The 17,875-nt window shown below is 40.1% G+C and overlaps 2 protein-coding genes across 3 annotated transcripts; one reads left to right on the forward strand and one right to left on the reverse strand.

The window, feature by feature from the left end:
* Positions 1 to 5,069: 5,069 nt before the first annotated feature.
* Positions 5,070 to 8,288, reverse strand: LOC129724292 (ATP-dependent RNA helicase DDX42). Of its 2 annotated transcripts, none has more exons than XM_055679037.1 (5): positions 7,810 to 8,288; positions 7,662 to 7,743; positions 7,293 to 7,477; positions 6,179 to 7,235; positions 5,070 to 6,124 (listed from the first exon to the last, which is right to left on the reverse strand). In XM_055679037.1, exons 1-5 carry the CDS (start codon positions 8,127 to 8,129, stop codon positions 5,324 to 5,326), a joined length of 2,445 nt encoding a protein of 814 aa, XP_055535012.1. In that variant the 5' UTR covers positions 8,130 to 8,288; the 3' UTR covers positions 5,070 to 5,323. The 2 variants fall into 2 exon arrangements, with proteins under 2 accessions (XP_055535012.1, XP_055535011.1); XM_055679036.1 differs by having other exon boundaries at positions 7,662 to 7,746; positions 7,810 to 8,287.
* Positions 8,289 to 8,376: 88 nt separating this feature from the next.
* Positions 8,377 to 10,147, forward strand: LOC129724293 (histone PARylation factor 1-like). The gene is made up of 3 exons (XM_055679038.1): positions 8,377 to 9,326; positions 9,394 to 9,889; positions 10,047 to 10,147. Exons 1-3 carry the CDS (start codon positions 8,539 to 8,541, stop codon positions 10,098 to 10,100), a joined length of 1,338 nt encoding a protein of 445 aa, XP_055535013.1. The 5' UTR covers positions 8,377 to 8,538; the 3' UTR covers positions 10,101 to 10,147.
* Positions 10,148 to 17,875: the final 7,728 nt, after the last annotated feature.

Here is a 17,875-nt window from a genome sequence, read left to right on the forward strand (position 1 = left end):
CAACCATCGTCATCAGGTAGCTGTTTCCCTGGGAGCTGCAACCACAGACAAACAGACGTACCACGAGATTTATTTCCGTGGACCAAAATAACGGTCATTTCAAATGAGTTTCAGTTATGCGGAATATTCCCGCCGCAGCGGTGGTGGCGCTGATGCGACTTTTCCTCTGAACTCAGTTGACAATAATCGAGCACCGTGCTGCCAAAATCAGCAGAAAAGCTGAAAGTTTATCTTTTGCGGAAGTTAGTCGGAACCACAATTTTATTAGAATTTCGTATGCAGTGGTACGTCTGTTTGTCTGTGCTGCAACCTCCAGATGCCCACATAAATTGGTATGGACGAGTTATCCAATGGCGTCGAATGAAGACAGAAATTTGTTTGAAAACAATGCGCGACTCATTTTCCCTTCACATTTAGCACACTCCGCAATCAGATTTCACCTCACATTCCTGCAAGTTCAAGCCGGTCCCAGACTCTCCAACGATTTTCTCCACAGCTTGCTTACCTCGATGTCCAAGAATGCAAGTCGGATTGTGGCCTGCCGACGCCGTAAACGCCATCTGAACAAAAAATTTCAACCCATACAAGTTTCCACTTTTTTGAGCTTGAAGCAAACTCTTTTCATTTTTCCGGATTTCGCGGTTAGTTCTATTCAACAAGACAGAACATCCCTCGTCGGTCAGTTGGCTTGGAGACGTTTCGAGTCAGCCATCGAACAAAGTATTTCGGCCCTCCGTGCTACTGATAATTCTGACAAAATATCATCTGAGAAAATGCGTTTCTTTGAGGTCGGGGAAACACCAAATGTACGATACAGCTCAAATTACAGTACTTTCCAGAACAGAGTACTGCAGAAACTAACAACACTACAAGTTTTTGGGAGAAAATCACTAAAAATACTATAAGGTATACAGCCCTAGGGTTGTATGAAATGGTGACGTGGGACTAAACACTGTAAATAGGGGATTTTTTGTTACAAAATATACAGAGTCTGCAGACAGAATCAATGTGTTCGCTCAGCGACTGTACGTATTCTTATTTTCAGCCTCCCTGCAAATCAATTTTTGGAATATATTCAACAACACTCAAAAGAATATCATTTATATTTGGCGATATTATGCCTGTAGTATTTTTTTGTGCAAAAAATATGTATTTGACAAGGCACAAGCATATCGTGCTTGTTGAAGAAGCACAAAGAATTTCTCGTAATGCGTCAAAGTCAGAATTAACTCTATATCCTCAAAAACCAAATCCAATAATACTTACGTTATCATAATGAATGGTTTTGTCTTATTTAACTGTAATTTAATCAAATCTATAGTATGGATCTTACTTTCAAAATAATATGGAAGCCCTTACAAAGGTTCATCAATTAGCAAACAGAAGAAAATATTTTAAACAAAATTATTAACAAGTTCCAGCAAAAAATCGTAGCAATCCACAATTACATTTTTTTTTGCTTGACAATTTTCTTCATTTGCCTATAACTACATTCGCTGTATTACGGAGACAGGAAATATACGTTTATTATGGTAAAGCTTAGAATAATCATATATCATCTAACAATTTTGAAATGTAAGAGAGATTCTGTACGAATCTCACTAAATAAACAAAAAAAATCACAAGCATTCGCAGGCTCTTACTCTTCTATAAATGTATATATTTAGGAATTTCTCTTTCGATACTATCCGGTCAAGATTATTTAGTGAATATCGAAGATAAAATTAAATAAATATCCGTTGCAAAAATTTACAATTCTTGTTGAGTAATTTATGGCAATCATATTTATGAGATAAACTTTCAATCACCATCAACAGCAGCATTGCAGTTTTTCCTCAATTGCATACAAATAGAAATGTACGAACAAAAGTGTACCACTGCAATACGAATAGTACCGCTGCAGTACAAATAGAAGTGTACCGCTGAAATGTACGAATAGAAGAGTACCACTGCAATCATAGACGACGAGAGACCTGCGGTTCTTTACTCCACTGGTACTGTTGCTTTTACCGGCATGTTTTCTTTCAAGACATCAGTTTTTATTAGGTTCTTCAGAACCTAACACGCAGGTTTAGAAATTGTTCAAGGATGGGTATTGTTTCAAACTTTTAGGAAAACTTTTACCTTCGAGACATCATATTAGTCTAAGCTCATGGAAGCAAAAATAAATTGACCTATTGGGACGGGGAGACTCTGTCAATTTTTATTTCGAAATTGATACAAGGAATATAACAAGGAACGGATGGTGTCCATTCACGTTGTCTGTGCTAGGAATGCTCGCATGTAATTGGTTCACTATTGACGTAAATTTGTTATTGAAATTTTTCATCAATTTTACCGCTTAGCAATGAAATTAGAGTGATAATTAGCATATTACAAAATTGTTATACATTTTATCTATCCAACAACATATTGGTTATTATTATCCATCATGTGGTTATGCTGTTATTATCGTTTGAAATCTGACGCAACATTTGCCCGTTTCATTTCCAATTTTACAGAATGCATCCCAGTATAGTAAACCAAGACGTGTCCCACGTCAAAAGCCCAAAACTGTTGTCAATCGGTAATCAACTAAACCAGAGTGTGATTTTGAATTTTAGTGACGAGTTCGTCGAAAATACCAACATCTCAAATATTTCTTTTTAATTCATGTATAATCACCAAATAAGTGCAACATATGTACTACACGTGATCAAAGACCACGTTCGTTTTATTATTATTACTTTTGCTGTCAAAGAGAAATGCTGAGCGAAGTTTCGGATTGATACTGTTTCGGACACGACAACTACGTTCGTAGATACTGTTCTGTGTTGTTTAATTACAATATGGGTATTCATGTCGAGCTCGTAAACAAATACCCAGCCGTAAAAATACTCACCTCCATTGACGAGTAATGGAAGACACACAGTTTACGGCTGGGTATTCGTATACGAGCTCGATGTGAAGACCCCTAATGACTAACTATGTACTAAATAAACTATGTAAACGAAACGTTACAAAAAATGTTTTTTTGATTAGTTGTCTCCCAACGTAGATTAGAATAAACTTTTGGCTGCCATCTTCTCCATTCCTTTATTTAACGTGGTTTATGAATGGTACAAAACGGATTATACCAAATGGTAAGAAGTACAGAGTTCAAACAAAATCGATGGTTTTGGGTGCATAGTTGGTAGAGAGAGATGTAGAACCGTTTCAGTCGTTAACGGTCGTGTTTGACTTTCGTCCGAAAAAATAGATTCGAACGAATTGGCAAATGTTATCCCCCTTTTCGAGTGAGTTAAATACATACGGTAGAGGAAATGCTTTGCCAATCCAAGCGTCTGTTCACCCAGATGGTGCTGCTCAAAACCGTCTGATCTCCATGTCAAGAGCGGCTGATCAACGTCCTGGTGTCAGCGTGAGACTCTAAGCGGAGCTGACTCGATGAACCCTCGGCGAGACAGGGGGTTGGGAAAGGCCCAACGAGCCGCCCGGCAAAAAAGTATGATGAACAACGTAAGAGATAACCCAAATTGGAACAATCGGCATGGACCTAGGCAACGAAATAAAGACTAAGATTCGAACTTCGCGCTGTTCTTCGAAGTTGTAGCGCTGCAGGAACTTTGTTGGACAGGACAAAAGGTATGGAAAAGCGGACACCGGACGGCTACTTTCTACAAGAGTTGAGGCACCACCAGCGAGCTGGGAACCAGCTTCATGATATTGGGCAGAATCCACAAACGCGTGGTGGGGGTGGAAACCGATCCAAGCAAGTTGAGGATAGAGGGCCGGTTCTTCAACTACAGCATCATCAATATTCACTGCTCACATGAAGGAAGAATCGACTACGAGAAGGAAGCATTCTACTAGCAGCTGGAGCAGGTCTATGATAAATGCCCGCGACGGGACGTAAAAGTCGTCTTTGTTGACTTGAATTCACAGGACGGAAGCCTGATGCTAACGGCCATCGCTGCGTTAACTTTTGCAGCCTCCCGTGGTCTGGTAGTTCGAAGTACCATCTTCCCCCGCAATGGTATTCACATGGAGATCACTCGACCAACAGACAGAGAATCAGATCGACCACGTTTTAATCGACAGCAGGATCTTCTCCGACATCATCAACGCTCGCACCTACCGCAGTGCAAATATAGATTCCAGCTGTGTGTATGCCCTCAAACGCTACGACCAAATATCAAGCAACTACGGGACGCCAGGGTTGCACAGGAATACGCGCAGCAGCTGGAGGCAACGTTACCCACGAAAGAGCCTTTTAGTGCAGCCCCTCTTGAAGATGGCTGGAGGAGCATCAAATTCACCATAAGTTTCACTGCTGTAGCGCTACTAGGTACAAAAACTTCGAATCATTTGCAGGCAACAAAAACTTGCACACGGACGAGAGTGAGGTGGTCGAAAGGTAGAAGCGGCACTTCAATGAGTATCTGAACGTGCACGGTGAATCGACCAAATGGAGGAAGATCGCCGCAACTTAATACTACGCTGTCTGCAAGAGTAGTGACCAGGGATGCCACGTGTACAGATTAATCTGTATTTTACAGATTTTTGGCCGAAGTAACGGTACAGAATCTGTATATACAGATACACAGATTTTCGTCGAAAAGTACAGATTTACAGATTTTTCGAATTTGACATTAATTTTTAAAAACGCTCCAGATTTTATTTCAGTGAATATTAAGCAAATTGAACATATTTTCAACTCCTCACACGTTTTAAGCTAAAAATTTTGTTGATGTACCATAAAAACTTAAAAAAAAAACAAAGTTCTTTATGTTTAAACAATACAGATTTTTTTTTACAGATATTTTTGTTCCAGATACAGATGCTCAGATTTTTTCAAGGGAAAACACAGATTTAAATGTGGCAACCCTGGTAGTGACAAACAGCCATGGAGCAAGTACAATGACGTCGGCTCTTAGATACAGCAAAGCCTACACAAATCTTTGTCTGATTGGTAAGGTAAGCAAGAATACAAAACCTTCCTGGACAATGGTTGATTATTCAGATGGAAAATATTTTACTTTCGCTGTCACCGCTTTTTTTAACAAACCCAATAAATAAATCGCAACATGTGAACTGCTCTCAATTCAAATTTTATTTCGTAGGTAGACCTTGAACATTAGATTTAATGGAACTCCGAATGAAGTTGCCGGACAGCTAGTTTTCATCTAGAATGAACATGAAGACTTTATTTCATACGTGATCGCAGTGATGCAACTTAGGTTCCACAATTAGGGCCAGCGACACAGAAAACACAATTTAAATACAAAAAAAAATAAACGGGATTACAAATCCTACTAGTAGTATTAGACAGTCTACGATACGCTTAATCCCATCTACTTTTTTTCTTTCGTGGTCGATCCTCGCCACCCGGCTGCTGTTGTTGATGCTGTTCATTATTGCGATCATCGCTGGAGCGGTTTTGTGAAATCTCCCCACCGTTACCACTGGCCGCTGGCACGAAACCTGCCATCGGCGGTTTCGCGAAAACGCCTCCCTCGGGGATCGTGTTTTCCCAGGTTCTATCGGAAGACGCTTTGAATTGTGCGTTGTATTGAGCGCGGAAGGTGTCACGCATTGCCGAAAGTCGATCCATCGGTTGTTTAGTGCCACCGGACCCAGCTGAAGAGCCAGGGCCGTCCGACGCAGAGCGCAGTGGTCCTGAGGGAGCGGGTCGCACACGGAAACCAAGCCCTGCTCCACCGACGTTCAAGTTCTTAGCTTTATTGTTCTGCTTGAAACGTGAGTTTCGGAACCATGAGCTTTCCATTGCTAATTTTAGCAGGTCTTCCGGAACTGGCTGATTGGCGCCTTCTAGATTTCGAACCAAATGACCAGCGAATTCTTTGTCCTTCTCCAAAACCAACGTATAAGCGGTGCCCTTTTCACCCGCTCGGCCGGTACGACCGATGCGATGTGTGTGAGTATCAATATCCCGTGCAATGTCGTAGTTCACGACGGTTTTAATGTGCGGAATGTCAAGACCGCGAGCGGCCACATCGGTGGCAACCATTATTTCCACCTCGCGACGCTTGAATCTAGTGATTACCGTGTTACGATCTGTCTGATCCATATCACCATGCAGCAGAACCGGATCGTACTCTTTCAAACGAATATTGTTGGCAACCTGGAAGAAAATTTGTGAGTAATCCACCAAGATCATAAAGCAGAAATAACAAACCTGTTCCGCATCAGCTTTCTTCGTGACAAAAATTAGCACACTTCCTTCGGAAAGAATTTGAACGAAGTTTGACATCAACCAATTCCATTTGTGTGCCGGGTTACTAAAGAGAATAACATGCTGCGTGACATCCTCATTGGCTTCTCCCAGATCGCCGTGAATAATTCGAATCGGATCGGTGAGAACGTCACGGGCGAGACGTTCGATCCGTTTCTTGAAAGTTGCACTAAACAGCAGTGTCTGCCGATCCGGACGGACATGATTACAAATCGAACGAACCTGGGGTTCGAAGCCCATGTTGAACATTTTGTCAGCCTCATCCAGCACCAGATAAGTTACGCGTCTCAAATTAGTGGCCTTCATCTTAACCATATCGATCATACGACCTGGAGTGGCGACCACAATTTCGGCTCCCTGTTCCAAGGCCTTGCTCTGTTCCCACTTAGATCCTCCTCCATAGCAGCAGCAAACGCTGATGTTGTAAACCTTGCCAAACTTTTTAGCCTCCTGATAGATTTGCAATGACAATTCACGAGTCGGTGCCAATATCAACCCGATTGGCCCATCTCCAGCGCCAAGTTCTTTCTGGTCCATTATATGCACTAGCATGGGCCACAAAAACGCTGCCGTTTTACCGCTTCCAGTCTTGGCAATACCAATTATGTCACGACCACTGAGTGCAGTTGGCACTCCCTGGGCCTGGATTGGCGTCGGCTGAGTGTATTCAGATTTTCGGATAGCTTTCATCAGCGACTCATCAAAGCCAAAGTGAGCAAAGCTAGTAACCGGTGCCGGTGGCATAAGGCCAGAAACCCGAACACCCAACTTGTTACGCAGTTCATGTATCTTGTTCTGGCTCAACCCAATAATGTCCTCATGGGGAATATAGAAATTTTTTTCGAACTTTTCGTACTCAATCTCCGAATGATAGATCATTGGAAGTGGATCGATGTCACGCTTTTTAGTATGCACAGGATTTCCCTCTGCGTCATACTCTTGCTCGGCATCGGATCCGTCCCCATCGACCAAGCCGGCATTCGGATTTTCTTCCATGTAACTAAAAAAGGAAAAAAATTAAATGTTTGCTCCTCTAATTTGCATCCAAAAGCTTTACCGGTAGTAGCTTTCTTCGTCATCCTCGTCATCAATGTCGCCTCGAACACCCTTCTTCGGATCAACATTTGGCTCTGGAATCAGCTTCTTCTCCCGTTCAACCTGCGCTTCGATTCCCGCCATAAAAGCATCCAGTGGATCATCATCATCGTCCTCGTCGTCGTCATCATTGTCCGTTTTCTTGTTCTGTTGTGGTCCACACGGAGTTTCATTTAGCGATTGGCGACCATTCGTTTGCCATCCGAAACCAAGCGTATTATAGGATGATAGAAAAAGAGCGTGCAGGTGATGTGTTTTCCCGACCAGTAGAAGTGCGATATTTTCGTGTTGTTGGGAAACATAAAGCTTTTAGCCAGAAACATTCACTTACTTGTGTTCCTGCTGCAGATGGCGACCCGGGTGCAGGGATGTATTCCAGCTGAGCGGACGGTTCTTCTTCCTCCTCGAAGTAACTTCTAGAACAAAAAGTATACCATATAACTAACTAATTTATGTCGTACCTCGAACTGTTCGCTTACTCATCGTCGGTTCGTCCTCGCTTTTTGCCTAAGTTGTATTGAGACGATGAGTTCGAGTATGCTGCAATAGCATCCATGGTATGATAACCGTGTTTGGATACTGAACCGGCATTTTGCTGGTGGTACGACTTTGGCGGTGGAAACCCAGAACCGCGGCCACACAGCGAGCTGGGAGGAGGAACGGCATTAAGAGAAAAATTCTTTTGCGCCTGTGGCTGTTGTTGTTGTTGCGGTTGCTGCTGCTGTCGGCCAGCGAATGAACCTGCAAGCTGTCCAGCTCGACGCATTGAAAAGCTGAAATTTCCCCGATTACCACTCATTGTCACGGGGTGGAAACACTACAGTGCACAACACGTTAAAAATATACTGTTTTAGTGTACTTTAACTGGAATTTCTGTTGTGATTTGCAATAAATCGATAAACGCCACTGCACGGATCGAAAGCTTCTTTTCTATTTTTGGATTTTTTTGACAGTCCGTGGCATTCACGCAGTTCACACGGTTCACACACAACGGATCGAGCAGTTTAAGCGATTCGAGCTACACTCTGCGGTAAAGTGCCGAATAGTACGGAGATATATATCCGTACAGTGTCATCAACAATCGACAATCGGCATCAGAAGTTGTTTTGTTTTTACGCGCGTCGTTTTGCTAGCTGTAAAACATCTATTGCCTTCTTGTAAATTCCTGAATCACGATAAAGAATTGTCTATTTCTCCTAAGTTTAGTCATGGATAAGCCAGATTGTAAGTACGGTGCCTCGTGTTATCAGAAGAATCCAGTCCATAAGGAAAAATATCGCCACCCGGTGGTCGAAAAAGATGAATCGAAAAACCAAAACTCACCGCAAAAGATAGCGGATGATACATCCGAATCATCTTCGAAACGACGATCCCATTCACCTAATCCTTCCGAAGACCTTCTGGAGGAGGTCAAAAAATGCAAGCGTCCACCAACTCCGGAAAAGGATCACAACAACAGGGAGGAAAGCGATCAGAGCCACGAGTACTATGGTATGACACGACAGCGGTACACCCTTCCGGAAGTGCCTATGGATGTTGGGCTGATGAGTGATATCTACGACCCTCAAATTGAGTTCTCGAAGAAGGCTGAATACCAGGAACTTTGCGCAGATCCCAAGCAATTCATCAAACACAAATTTCTCGTCGATATGCCGCACTGTTTCGATTCCTTATGGAAGTTTTGCGAATCTAAAAGCTCGGATAAACCGGGCGAAGTTTTCGACAAGCTCGGACTACGGCTGGTAGGGGCATTCGACGTTCTAGCTAAGAAATTCAACGATGCAAAAATGCATGAGCCGGGAGACTATCTTCGGCACTGGAGGTTCTACTATGATCCACCAGAGTTCCAAACCATTTTGGTAAAGAAAGGAACGGGTCTCCATTACGGTTACTGGAGGGACAGTCCAAGTGATACTGCCGGTCTGGTTGCAGTTAACGATGTAAATAAGGGTTGTGAATTCAAGCTCATTGGGGAAAATGCGTTTGATGCTGTGATGTAAGATTGGTTTTTTTTTATCAAACCTTTGAGAAATTCAGAGAAATAATCCTCAACTATTTTTCAGCCACTTTTTGGATCACGAAGTAACAACAACTCCTTTTAACAAAGCGCAAACTGCAACCATGAGGAAGTCGCTCGAAGAATGGGCGAAAGAACATAACATTAAACTGAAAGGACAGGATCAGTTACGTGCTCGCAACAAAGCGGTCGTTTGCAAAACGTTCCACAAAGCCGGTATTGTTGTGCCGTTTGATCGTAAGAAAGAGTTGGGTTACCGGGAGCTGCTGGAGAGCGACGCTAACCTGAAGAAAATATTGTCGAAGTTTGATGGCATTGATAAAGCCACTAACAAGGCAGGCTTTGACACGGCGATGGCTGAATTGCAGCCGATCGTAACGGGGGCTTTCATTGCCGTAGACGAGTGCGACTTTGGGACGGCACTGGAGCTAGCGGTGGATTTATTCTGTAGCGGGGCACCGTGTTTGCATGATGTGATGAAGCCACTCTTTGTGACAGCATATTCGATGCTGAAAAGGCCTCAGTACATTGCGATCATGAAGGTGAGTTTCGTTTAATGTTAGTTTCAAGGCTTAGATCGAATCAGCCAGAAAGGTTTTGCTGGTGTTGTTTGAAAATACCATCACGATTCGATTGAAAAACTTATACATCGTATTAAATAACAATGTTATAAAAACAATTTTTTATCTCTTATTTTAGTCTCATCTGGATAACCGTCGAAAAGGAATCGAACTGGATCTATTGCATAAATAAAATATTTCGTCAGTATTATTTATGAGAAATAAATTCTTGAGTAAAAATGTGGGTTTTTTCCGAATACGAATTTCTTATTTTTGAATATTAGCTAACAGTGTTATTTTCCCAGCAAAACAGGAAACAAAAAATACATCGCTTTTCTTCGGTTTTTTTTAAAGCAAAGAATAATAATCGCTCGGAATCAGAACTGCCAAATTTTATTTTGGAAACTCTGTTTGCACCTGTATTCTGTTCGTGTGCCTACAAGTGCTCGGGTTTGGGGTTACTAGGCATGGAATCTGACCTCAAACCTCGCCTGTAACCTTGAAAAAGTTGGGTAAAATCCCTGAAAGAAAACTCAGATCTTTAACCTTGTTTTTTCTTATGAAAGCAATCGAATCAGGCATTTATGTTCCAAAGTTTTCCCGCTTAGTCAAAAGTCGGATGTCCAGAAGAAATCAAAGAAAGGCAATTTCCCGCTTAGTTAAATGCCGAACGCCTAGCAGAAGTCGAAGAGAAGAAATAAAAGGGCATAAGAAGAGCGTTGATTGTCGGCAAAAGAGCGTCGGTTGTCGTCAACGCGAATACAATATAAATACAATCAGCCGCAAATATTCCACGTTAGACGAAGAAACAGATTACAAAGCCTGCTCGCATGCAAAATCTATCCACAAACATCATATGTATGTGGTATATGTCTTATGTGTTTTCAAGTTTTAAAGTCAAGTTAAGTTTAAGTCAAGTTAAAGATTTAATATGTACTGATAAAAATCAATTCCAAAGACACTTGAAGTAGATATAACAATTTTGTGCGGTGTATGAATTATAGACTGTAAGAAATCGACTCGTTACTGCGAAGTGGATTCAACCCGGTGGCATCGGCCTTGTTTCCTGAAGCTGTTTTTGAAGGTTTGTTCACACAGCAGCGTAAGCATGACGAACGAAGCATAATATATGTTGTACAGAATTATGCGCTCGAATCAATTTATTGATTTTAATAAAAGCTTAGCTTAACTTTGTTAATGTTTAAAGATAGCGTTGATATCCCGAAAAAAATAACATAAAAAAAACCGTAAAAGTTGCTGTAATTGTACATAGTTATACCACATACATAAGACATACGTAACACTCAGGAAGAAATCTTCCAAAAAAGTTGGTACAAAATGAACTACTCGAATGGTACCACCACATACATAAGACATACGTAAGGGCATCCTTAACAGTGCGCTTCTATTTAAGTTGTTATGGCGACTGTGTACAGCGCGGCTATTTTACGCACTCACCCGTTTTCACATTGGTCGTTGTTATCGTCTCTGTTCGACGTTTCATCCAGCATAAACCTTTAGCAGCGCTGTTACCAGGCTGCCTATTTCTCTAGCGCGTTTAGCAGCGACCGGTACGGTATGAAGTCCAAGTATGATGACAGTTCTACAAGGTATGCTACATTTTTGTCTATTCACGCACACAAACAAATCTCGTTATGAAAAATTTCGCGTTTTGTATGGAATTCAGAACATTTTTGGAAATTTCTCGTTTTATGTTGTTTTATATCTGATTTTTCTGGTTGGAGAGTGAATCTCTAGTTGAAACACACTAGAAATTGATATTAATTTAGATTTAGTGTGAAAAATTGCGACAATATATCGAAATAAAATATATAAAAATGCTATATTTCTAATAGTTGGAGCATAATCTTAGTCATTGTCATAGCTCATGACTTTTGTTACTGTATAAAACATAAGCGACTCTATTAAGAAGCGCTATTAGAGTACAAGAAAAAAAACGAAAAGTGCAAAAAGGTTACCGGCCAATTGATGAAAAAAGCATATTTTACCTAAACCGCAGCATGTTTATGTATTCCCCACAAATAAAACATGTTTCAGCATTATTTCTATAACTTTTCAGGAAAGTATGTTTTATAAGTTTAGTTTAAAATGCAAAATCATTTCAAATTTCATACAAAATTGGAAAAAGTTCATAACGATTACTAATACTAATGCATCGTCGTGAATAGCATACCTTTTAGAACTGTCATCTATACTTGGGTATGAAGTGATGATAGAGCGTTGCCAAACGGGGTAGAAGCGCACTGTTAAGGATGCCCTAACACTGGCGTTTTTTCTGGTACACGTTGCCCCATAGTACTCCGTACCTCATGCTGTCCAACTGCTCGACAAATAATGAACAAAATGAATTTTCTTTTTTTCGGCTTTATCGAGTTCCGAAGAAAATCCCATAAAAAAGTGTCAAAAAGTTGTTTACAAAATCAATGCAGCATTTTTCGAGTGGGAACGAGACAAATGCAGGGCTGCGCAGGTACACCGCCTACATAAACTGCTAAAACAGTGATTTTATTCAGAGGGTGGTACCAATTCGAGTAGTTCATTTTGTACCAACCTTTCTGGAAGATTTCTTTCTGAGTGTTACGCAGAGATGCCAGATGTTTTTGAAAAATGTCTGCAACTGCTCGAAAAACCGGAAAAATGTGCATGAAATCTGAAAAAAATCTACCCGTGATCCGAAAAAATTTCGCTCACGCTCTGCGCAAATATAAGAAGACTCTGACAAAAATCTGCAGAAATCGTGGAAAAACTGCAAATATCTGCAAATCACTAAAAATCTGCACACGGACTCCAAAAATCTGCGTTTTGCAGACAAATCTGCACATTTGGTATCCCTGGTGTTATGTATGTCTTAAGTATGTGGTACCACCACATACATAAGACATACGTAACACTCAGGAAGAAATCTTCCAAAAAAGTTGGTACAAAATGAACTACTCGAAAGTACCAACCTCTGTAAAAAAAACCTCTGTTTGAGTTGTTTTAGAAGGCAGTGTCCCTGCACAGCCCTGCATTTGTCTCGTTCCTGCTCGAAAAATGCTGCATTGATTTTGTAAATAACTTTTTGACAGTTCCTTATGGGATTTTCTTTGGGGCTCGATAAAGCCGATAAAAAGAAAATTCATTTTGTTCATTATTTATCGAGCAGTTCGACGGGACGAGGTACAGAGTACTATAAGGCAACGTGTACCCGAAAAAAAAAACGCCAGTGTTACGTATATCTTATGTATGTGGAACTATCCTGCTTACACTTTTTACTTACATCTCAGATACGCGCTCATAAACCTGACGAAACCGACGCGAAAAATAAAACATTTCTCGACCATCTCTTACACCATTTTGACCTTGTTCATGTTTTACTCGACGCAAGTGAACTTTAAAGACACTCAACGACGCAAACAAAATGACGTAAATAACGAACGATTTTTAATTTGACGAATCTCACACAGCACTTGAACTACTCGAGTGGTACCACACAGCACTCGAACCACATACACAAGACGTAACACTAGTTTTTTTTCTGGTACACGTTGCCCCATAGTACTCCGTACCTCGTTCTGTCAAACTGCTCGATAAATAATAAACAAAACGAATTTTTTTTCTCCGCTTTATCGAGTTCCAAAAAAAATCTCATACACTGAACCTAAACACCACATACTTTTTAAGTGAAAATGCACGTAAATGCTAAAAATAATCATTCGCGTCTATCTTACGTGCAGCATTTGCAATTTATATGTGCAGAGATGTGTTTCAGATGAAAATTAAATACCTTCTATACGCGCAGCATTTTATATTTACGTGATTGTGAACATGAATAATACGTGCCACACAAGTATTTTGGAATAGATCTTATCAAGTGAAAAGACAGTAACATTTATGTGAGTTGCATGTACAATGTATGCCATTTTCACGTACTTTCAAATATCATGTGCAGAAGCACGTAAACGTCACGTGAATCAATGGTGTGAAAAAAATGATACACAACAATCAAGATGGCGACAAACAGCACAACGCCGAGTTAACTTCTTGCAGATTTGGGATTTCCAGATTTTGTTCGAGGTTTTTGGACGTAAGTACACGCGTTGTTTTCCAAAATTTGTCGCTTCAAAGGAATAAAGTAAAAGTTTTGATTTCAGGATGTGGTATGGGTCTATTCGAGCTGCCAACAGTGACAATCGAGCAACTCGAAGCACTTTTGGAGCCAACAGAAACCCTATGGAAATACGACGAACTGTTTGGCTTGATTGCTGCATGGCGAGCACGTAATGTACATTTTTTTATTTTGATACTGATACATTTTAATTTTTGAAAATAATTAATACTCTACATACTCTGCAAGCCAAAGCAGCGGAGGGAAGCTCGAAAGCAAAAAAGGAAACAACAGCAGCAGGGGAAGGTAAAATTCGATGCAATGCTTTTTTTAACAGTATTTGATTAATTCAATATTTTCAGAACTAGATTAATCTCAATTCTGATTATACTTTCTTTTTTGCTTGTACAATTGAGTATAAAGGAACTATTTATAGAAGCGGTCAATTTGTCACAATATATTTTAATCAAATTATGAATTTATATGAGATATTGGATATCATAAACCACAATAACATCATGCATTTAGTTGTGCAAACATGGAAAATAGTTTCATTCAATGAGCATCTTCTTGCATACGAAACAATGAGCCGTGGACCATTAGTAGATATTCTTTCAATAGATCTGTTTGATGGACCTCCGATTGCATTACACCGTATAGACAATTGTCTCTATTTTAGCAATAAGAATAGTTTTAAGGCAGATATAGAAGATGAAAACTGTTATATACAAACTACATAATAGTAAGTAGTGAATAAATTTTTTTTACACTTCTAATCAAATTTAATTGTTTACCTGAAGAAGCCATATAACGAAATTCAATCACTTCGACATATAAAACAAACATGAGAAACATTTTACTTTAACTACGAATGACTTTAACAATCATATTTACTCAATATCAAAATCACATTAATATCTAATGAAAACAGTGGGAGACGCGGATGAAATGTATGTGAGTTTCACTTAACGTTCAAATGCAATACAGGCAAGAATTGCGTGAGCGTAATAATAAAATATCTACGTGCGGTTCACATAAAGTTTGCGTGCAAACCATTATGGATAAAATCTATTTGTTTTTGCACATGAAATCTACGCGATTTTTATTTTGAGTGTAAGGAACTGTCAAAAAGTTATTTAAAAAATTATGCAGCATTTTTTGAGTGGGAACGAGACAAATGCAGGGCTGGGCAGGTACACTGCCTTTAAAAACAACTCAAATAGTGATTTTATTCAGAGTGTGGTACCACATACATAAGATATACGTAACACACAGGAAGAAATCTTCCAAAAAAGTTGGTACAAAATGAAATACTCGAATGGTACCACACCCTGAATAAAATCACTGTTTGAGTTGTTTTCGAAGGCAGTGTACCTGCGCAGCCCTGCATTTGTCTCGTTCCTTCTCGAAAAATGCTGCATTGATTTTGTAATGAACTTTTTGACAGTTCTTTATGGGATTTCCTTTGGGGCTCGATAAGGCCGAGAAAAAGAAAATTCATTTTGTTCATTATTTATCGAGCAGTTTGACAGGGCGAGGTACGAAGTACTATGGGGCAACGTGTACCAGAAAAAAACGCCAGTGTTACGTATGTCTTCTGTATGTGGTGGTATCGCAGACAGACGTCCAAGCTGAGTTCCAAACTTGTGTAAAGATTTTTGAAGTAGCAATTGGGTTGTTTAGCTATATCCGTTTTTTTATATCATCTGAGAGATCATTTATTGAGTAAAACGTGATTTAAATTTTTTTTCTATCGTTGTCCTTCGCTTTTTAAATCAAGATTTGAAACTGCTCGAAATCGCTACAATGACAGTTCGGCCATATACCAACTGTCATTGTAGCGATTTGGAGCGAATTTCAATTCTTCATTTGAAAATCGAAGGATAATGATATAAAGTTGTAAAAAATCACGTTTTTCTCAGAAAATTACACTCTTTCAGATGATATATAAAAATCGGAAATCCGTGAATAGCTAAACAACCCAATTCGCAACCAGATAGCGCTACCAGTGACGCCAGCCTCATACACCAGCGAAAAAAAATGTATTGTAGCGATAAGGTAACCAGGCGGCGCTAGTATACAAGTAATTTATAACGCAATTGGGTTGTTTAGCTATTCACGGACTTCCGATTTTTATATTTCATCTGAAAGAGTGTAATTTTCTGAGCAAAACGTGATTTTTTAAAACTTTATATCATTATCCTTCGATTTTTAAATGAAGAATAAAAATTCGCTCTAAATCGCTACAATGACAATTGCTTTATGGGCGAACTGTCATCGTAGCGATTTAGAGCAGATTTCGAGCAATTTAAAACCGTGATAAAAAAATGAAGGACAACGATAGAAAATTTTTTTAAATAACGTTTAACTTAGAAAATGCAGATCTTTCAGATGATATAAAAAACTGATACAGCTTAACTACCCAATTCTCTTTACACGGAATTTTCGATCAATTTTGTTCTTGCTTGGACGTCTGTCTGTGGTGGTACTATTCGAGTAGTTCATTTTGTACCAACTTTTTTGGAAGTTTTTTCCTGAGTGTTACGTATGTCTTATGTATGTGGAAAAACCACCCCTTTGGAATCACGCCATGTTTCAAGGGCTAACATCTCAACATATGTAAAAACGAGATATCATATCACCGCGTCTTTTCATACATCTTCATCTTACTGCTGACAGCGAGCACAAATTAATTTGATCCCAGGACATGAGTTTATTGTCATTCACTGTTACTCGGTATAGGGATGCCAAAGGCTCGGGAAAAACTGTTGACTGTTCGATTGGAACTTTTCAGCGACAGTCGGCCAAACTTTAACTCTAGGGGTTTAGTTTTGACCTGTCGTGCTGCCCGAAGCGCACAGCAGGGCTGCCAAGTATACAGATTTTTCTGTATTATACAGATTTTTTGACCACGATTCATAAATGATACAGTATACAGAATTCATACAGAATTTTGATTTTTAATACAGATTTGTACAGAATTTTAGCAATCGATTTTTTTCATTCTTGTTTATTTTCCGTCGATCTGGTTCCTCCACTAGTAAAGGCTACTCCACCCAGGACCCTAACTTACGACCCCTTGTTCAACGGACCGGCGCTAACGGTTTTTGCTTCCTCATGCGATGGAATACGTGATCCCAGAGATTTTTCGCCTCAGAAAATCTCCCGGTGTCGGCTAGGACTAAACCTAGACCAGTTGGGCTGGTTATGAGTGGATCACGCCACCCCACAACCATCGACACCCATGTCGGCGTTGGGATTCTAACCCAGGCGTCGAGCGTGGTTGTTCGAGTTTTGCAGGGCGTCTGGCATTTACTAAGCGGAAAATTCCTTTTGTTCGATTTCTTCTGGACATTCGACATTTGGCTAAGCGGGAAAGCTTTGGAACAAAAATACCGGATTCTATTGCCTTTCTAGCAAAAAAAAAAAACACGGTTATAGACCTGAGTTTTCTTTCAGGAATTTTACCCAACTATTCACGGTTTCAGGCTAAGTTTAAGCGGTTTAAGGTTCGATGCCAAGCCCAGTTACCCCAAACCAGAGCAATTTTTAGGCACACGAACAAAATACAGAAAAATACAGATTTTTTTACGAGTGCATACAGATTTTTCAAAATAAAATGTGGCAGCTCTGGCGCACAGTAAAATTTGTCAGCTTTAACCCACCACCGCACGTGCTTAGAACAATCATTTGGCATTATTTTTATAGCGAATTTCTTTGTTCCACCAGCTCACCTCGTTTTGACCTGGAAGCGCACTAACTGCTGTCAAAACCCTTCTTTATTCGCTCGATTTTGACCTAGTTTTGACCTGCCGTGCTGCCGAAGCGCACTGTAAAATTTGTCAGTTTCAAGGCTTCAA

Source organism: Wyeomyia smithii, chromosome 2 (genome assembly GCF_029784165.1).
Source record: "Wyeomyia smithii strain HCP4-BCI-WySm-NY-G18 chromosome 2, ASM2978416v1, whole genome shotgun sequence".
NCBI classification, from domain to species: Eukaryota; Metazoa; Arthropoda; class Insecta; order Diptera; family Culicidae; genus Wyeomyia; species Wyeomyia smithii.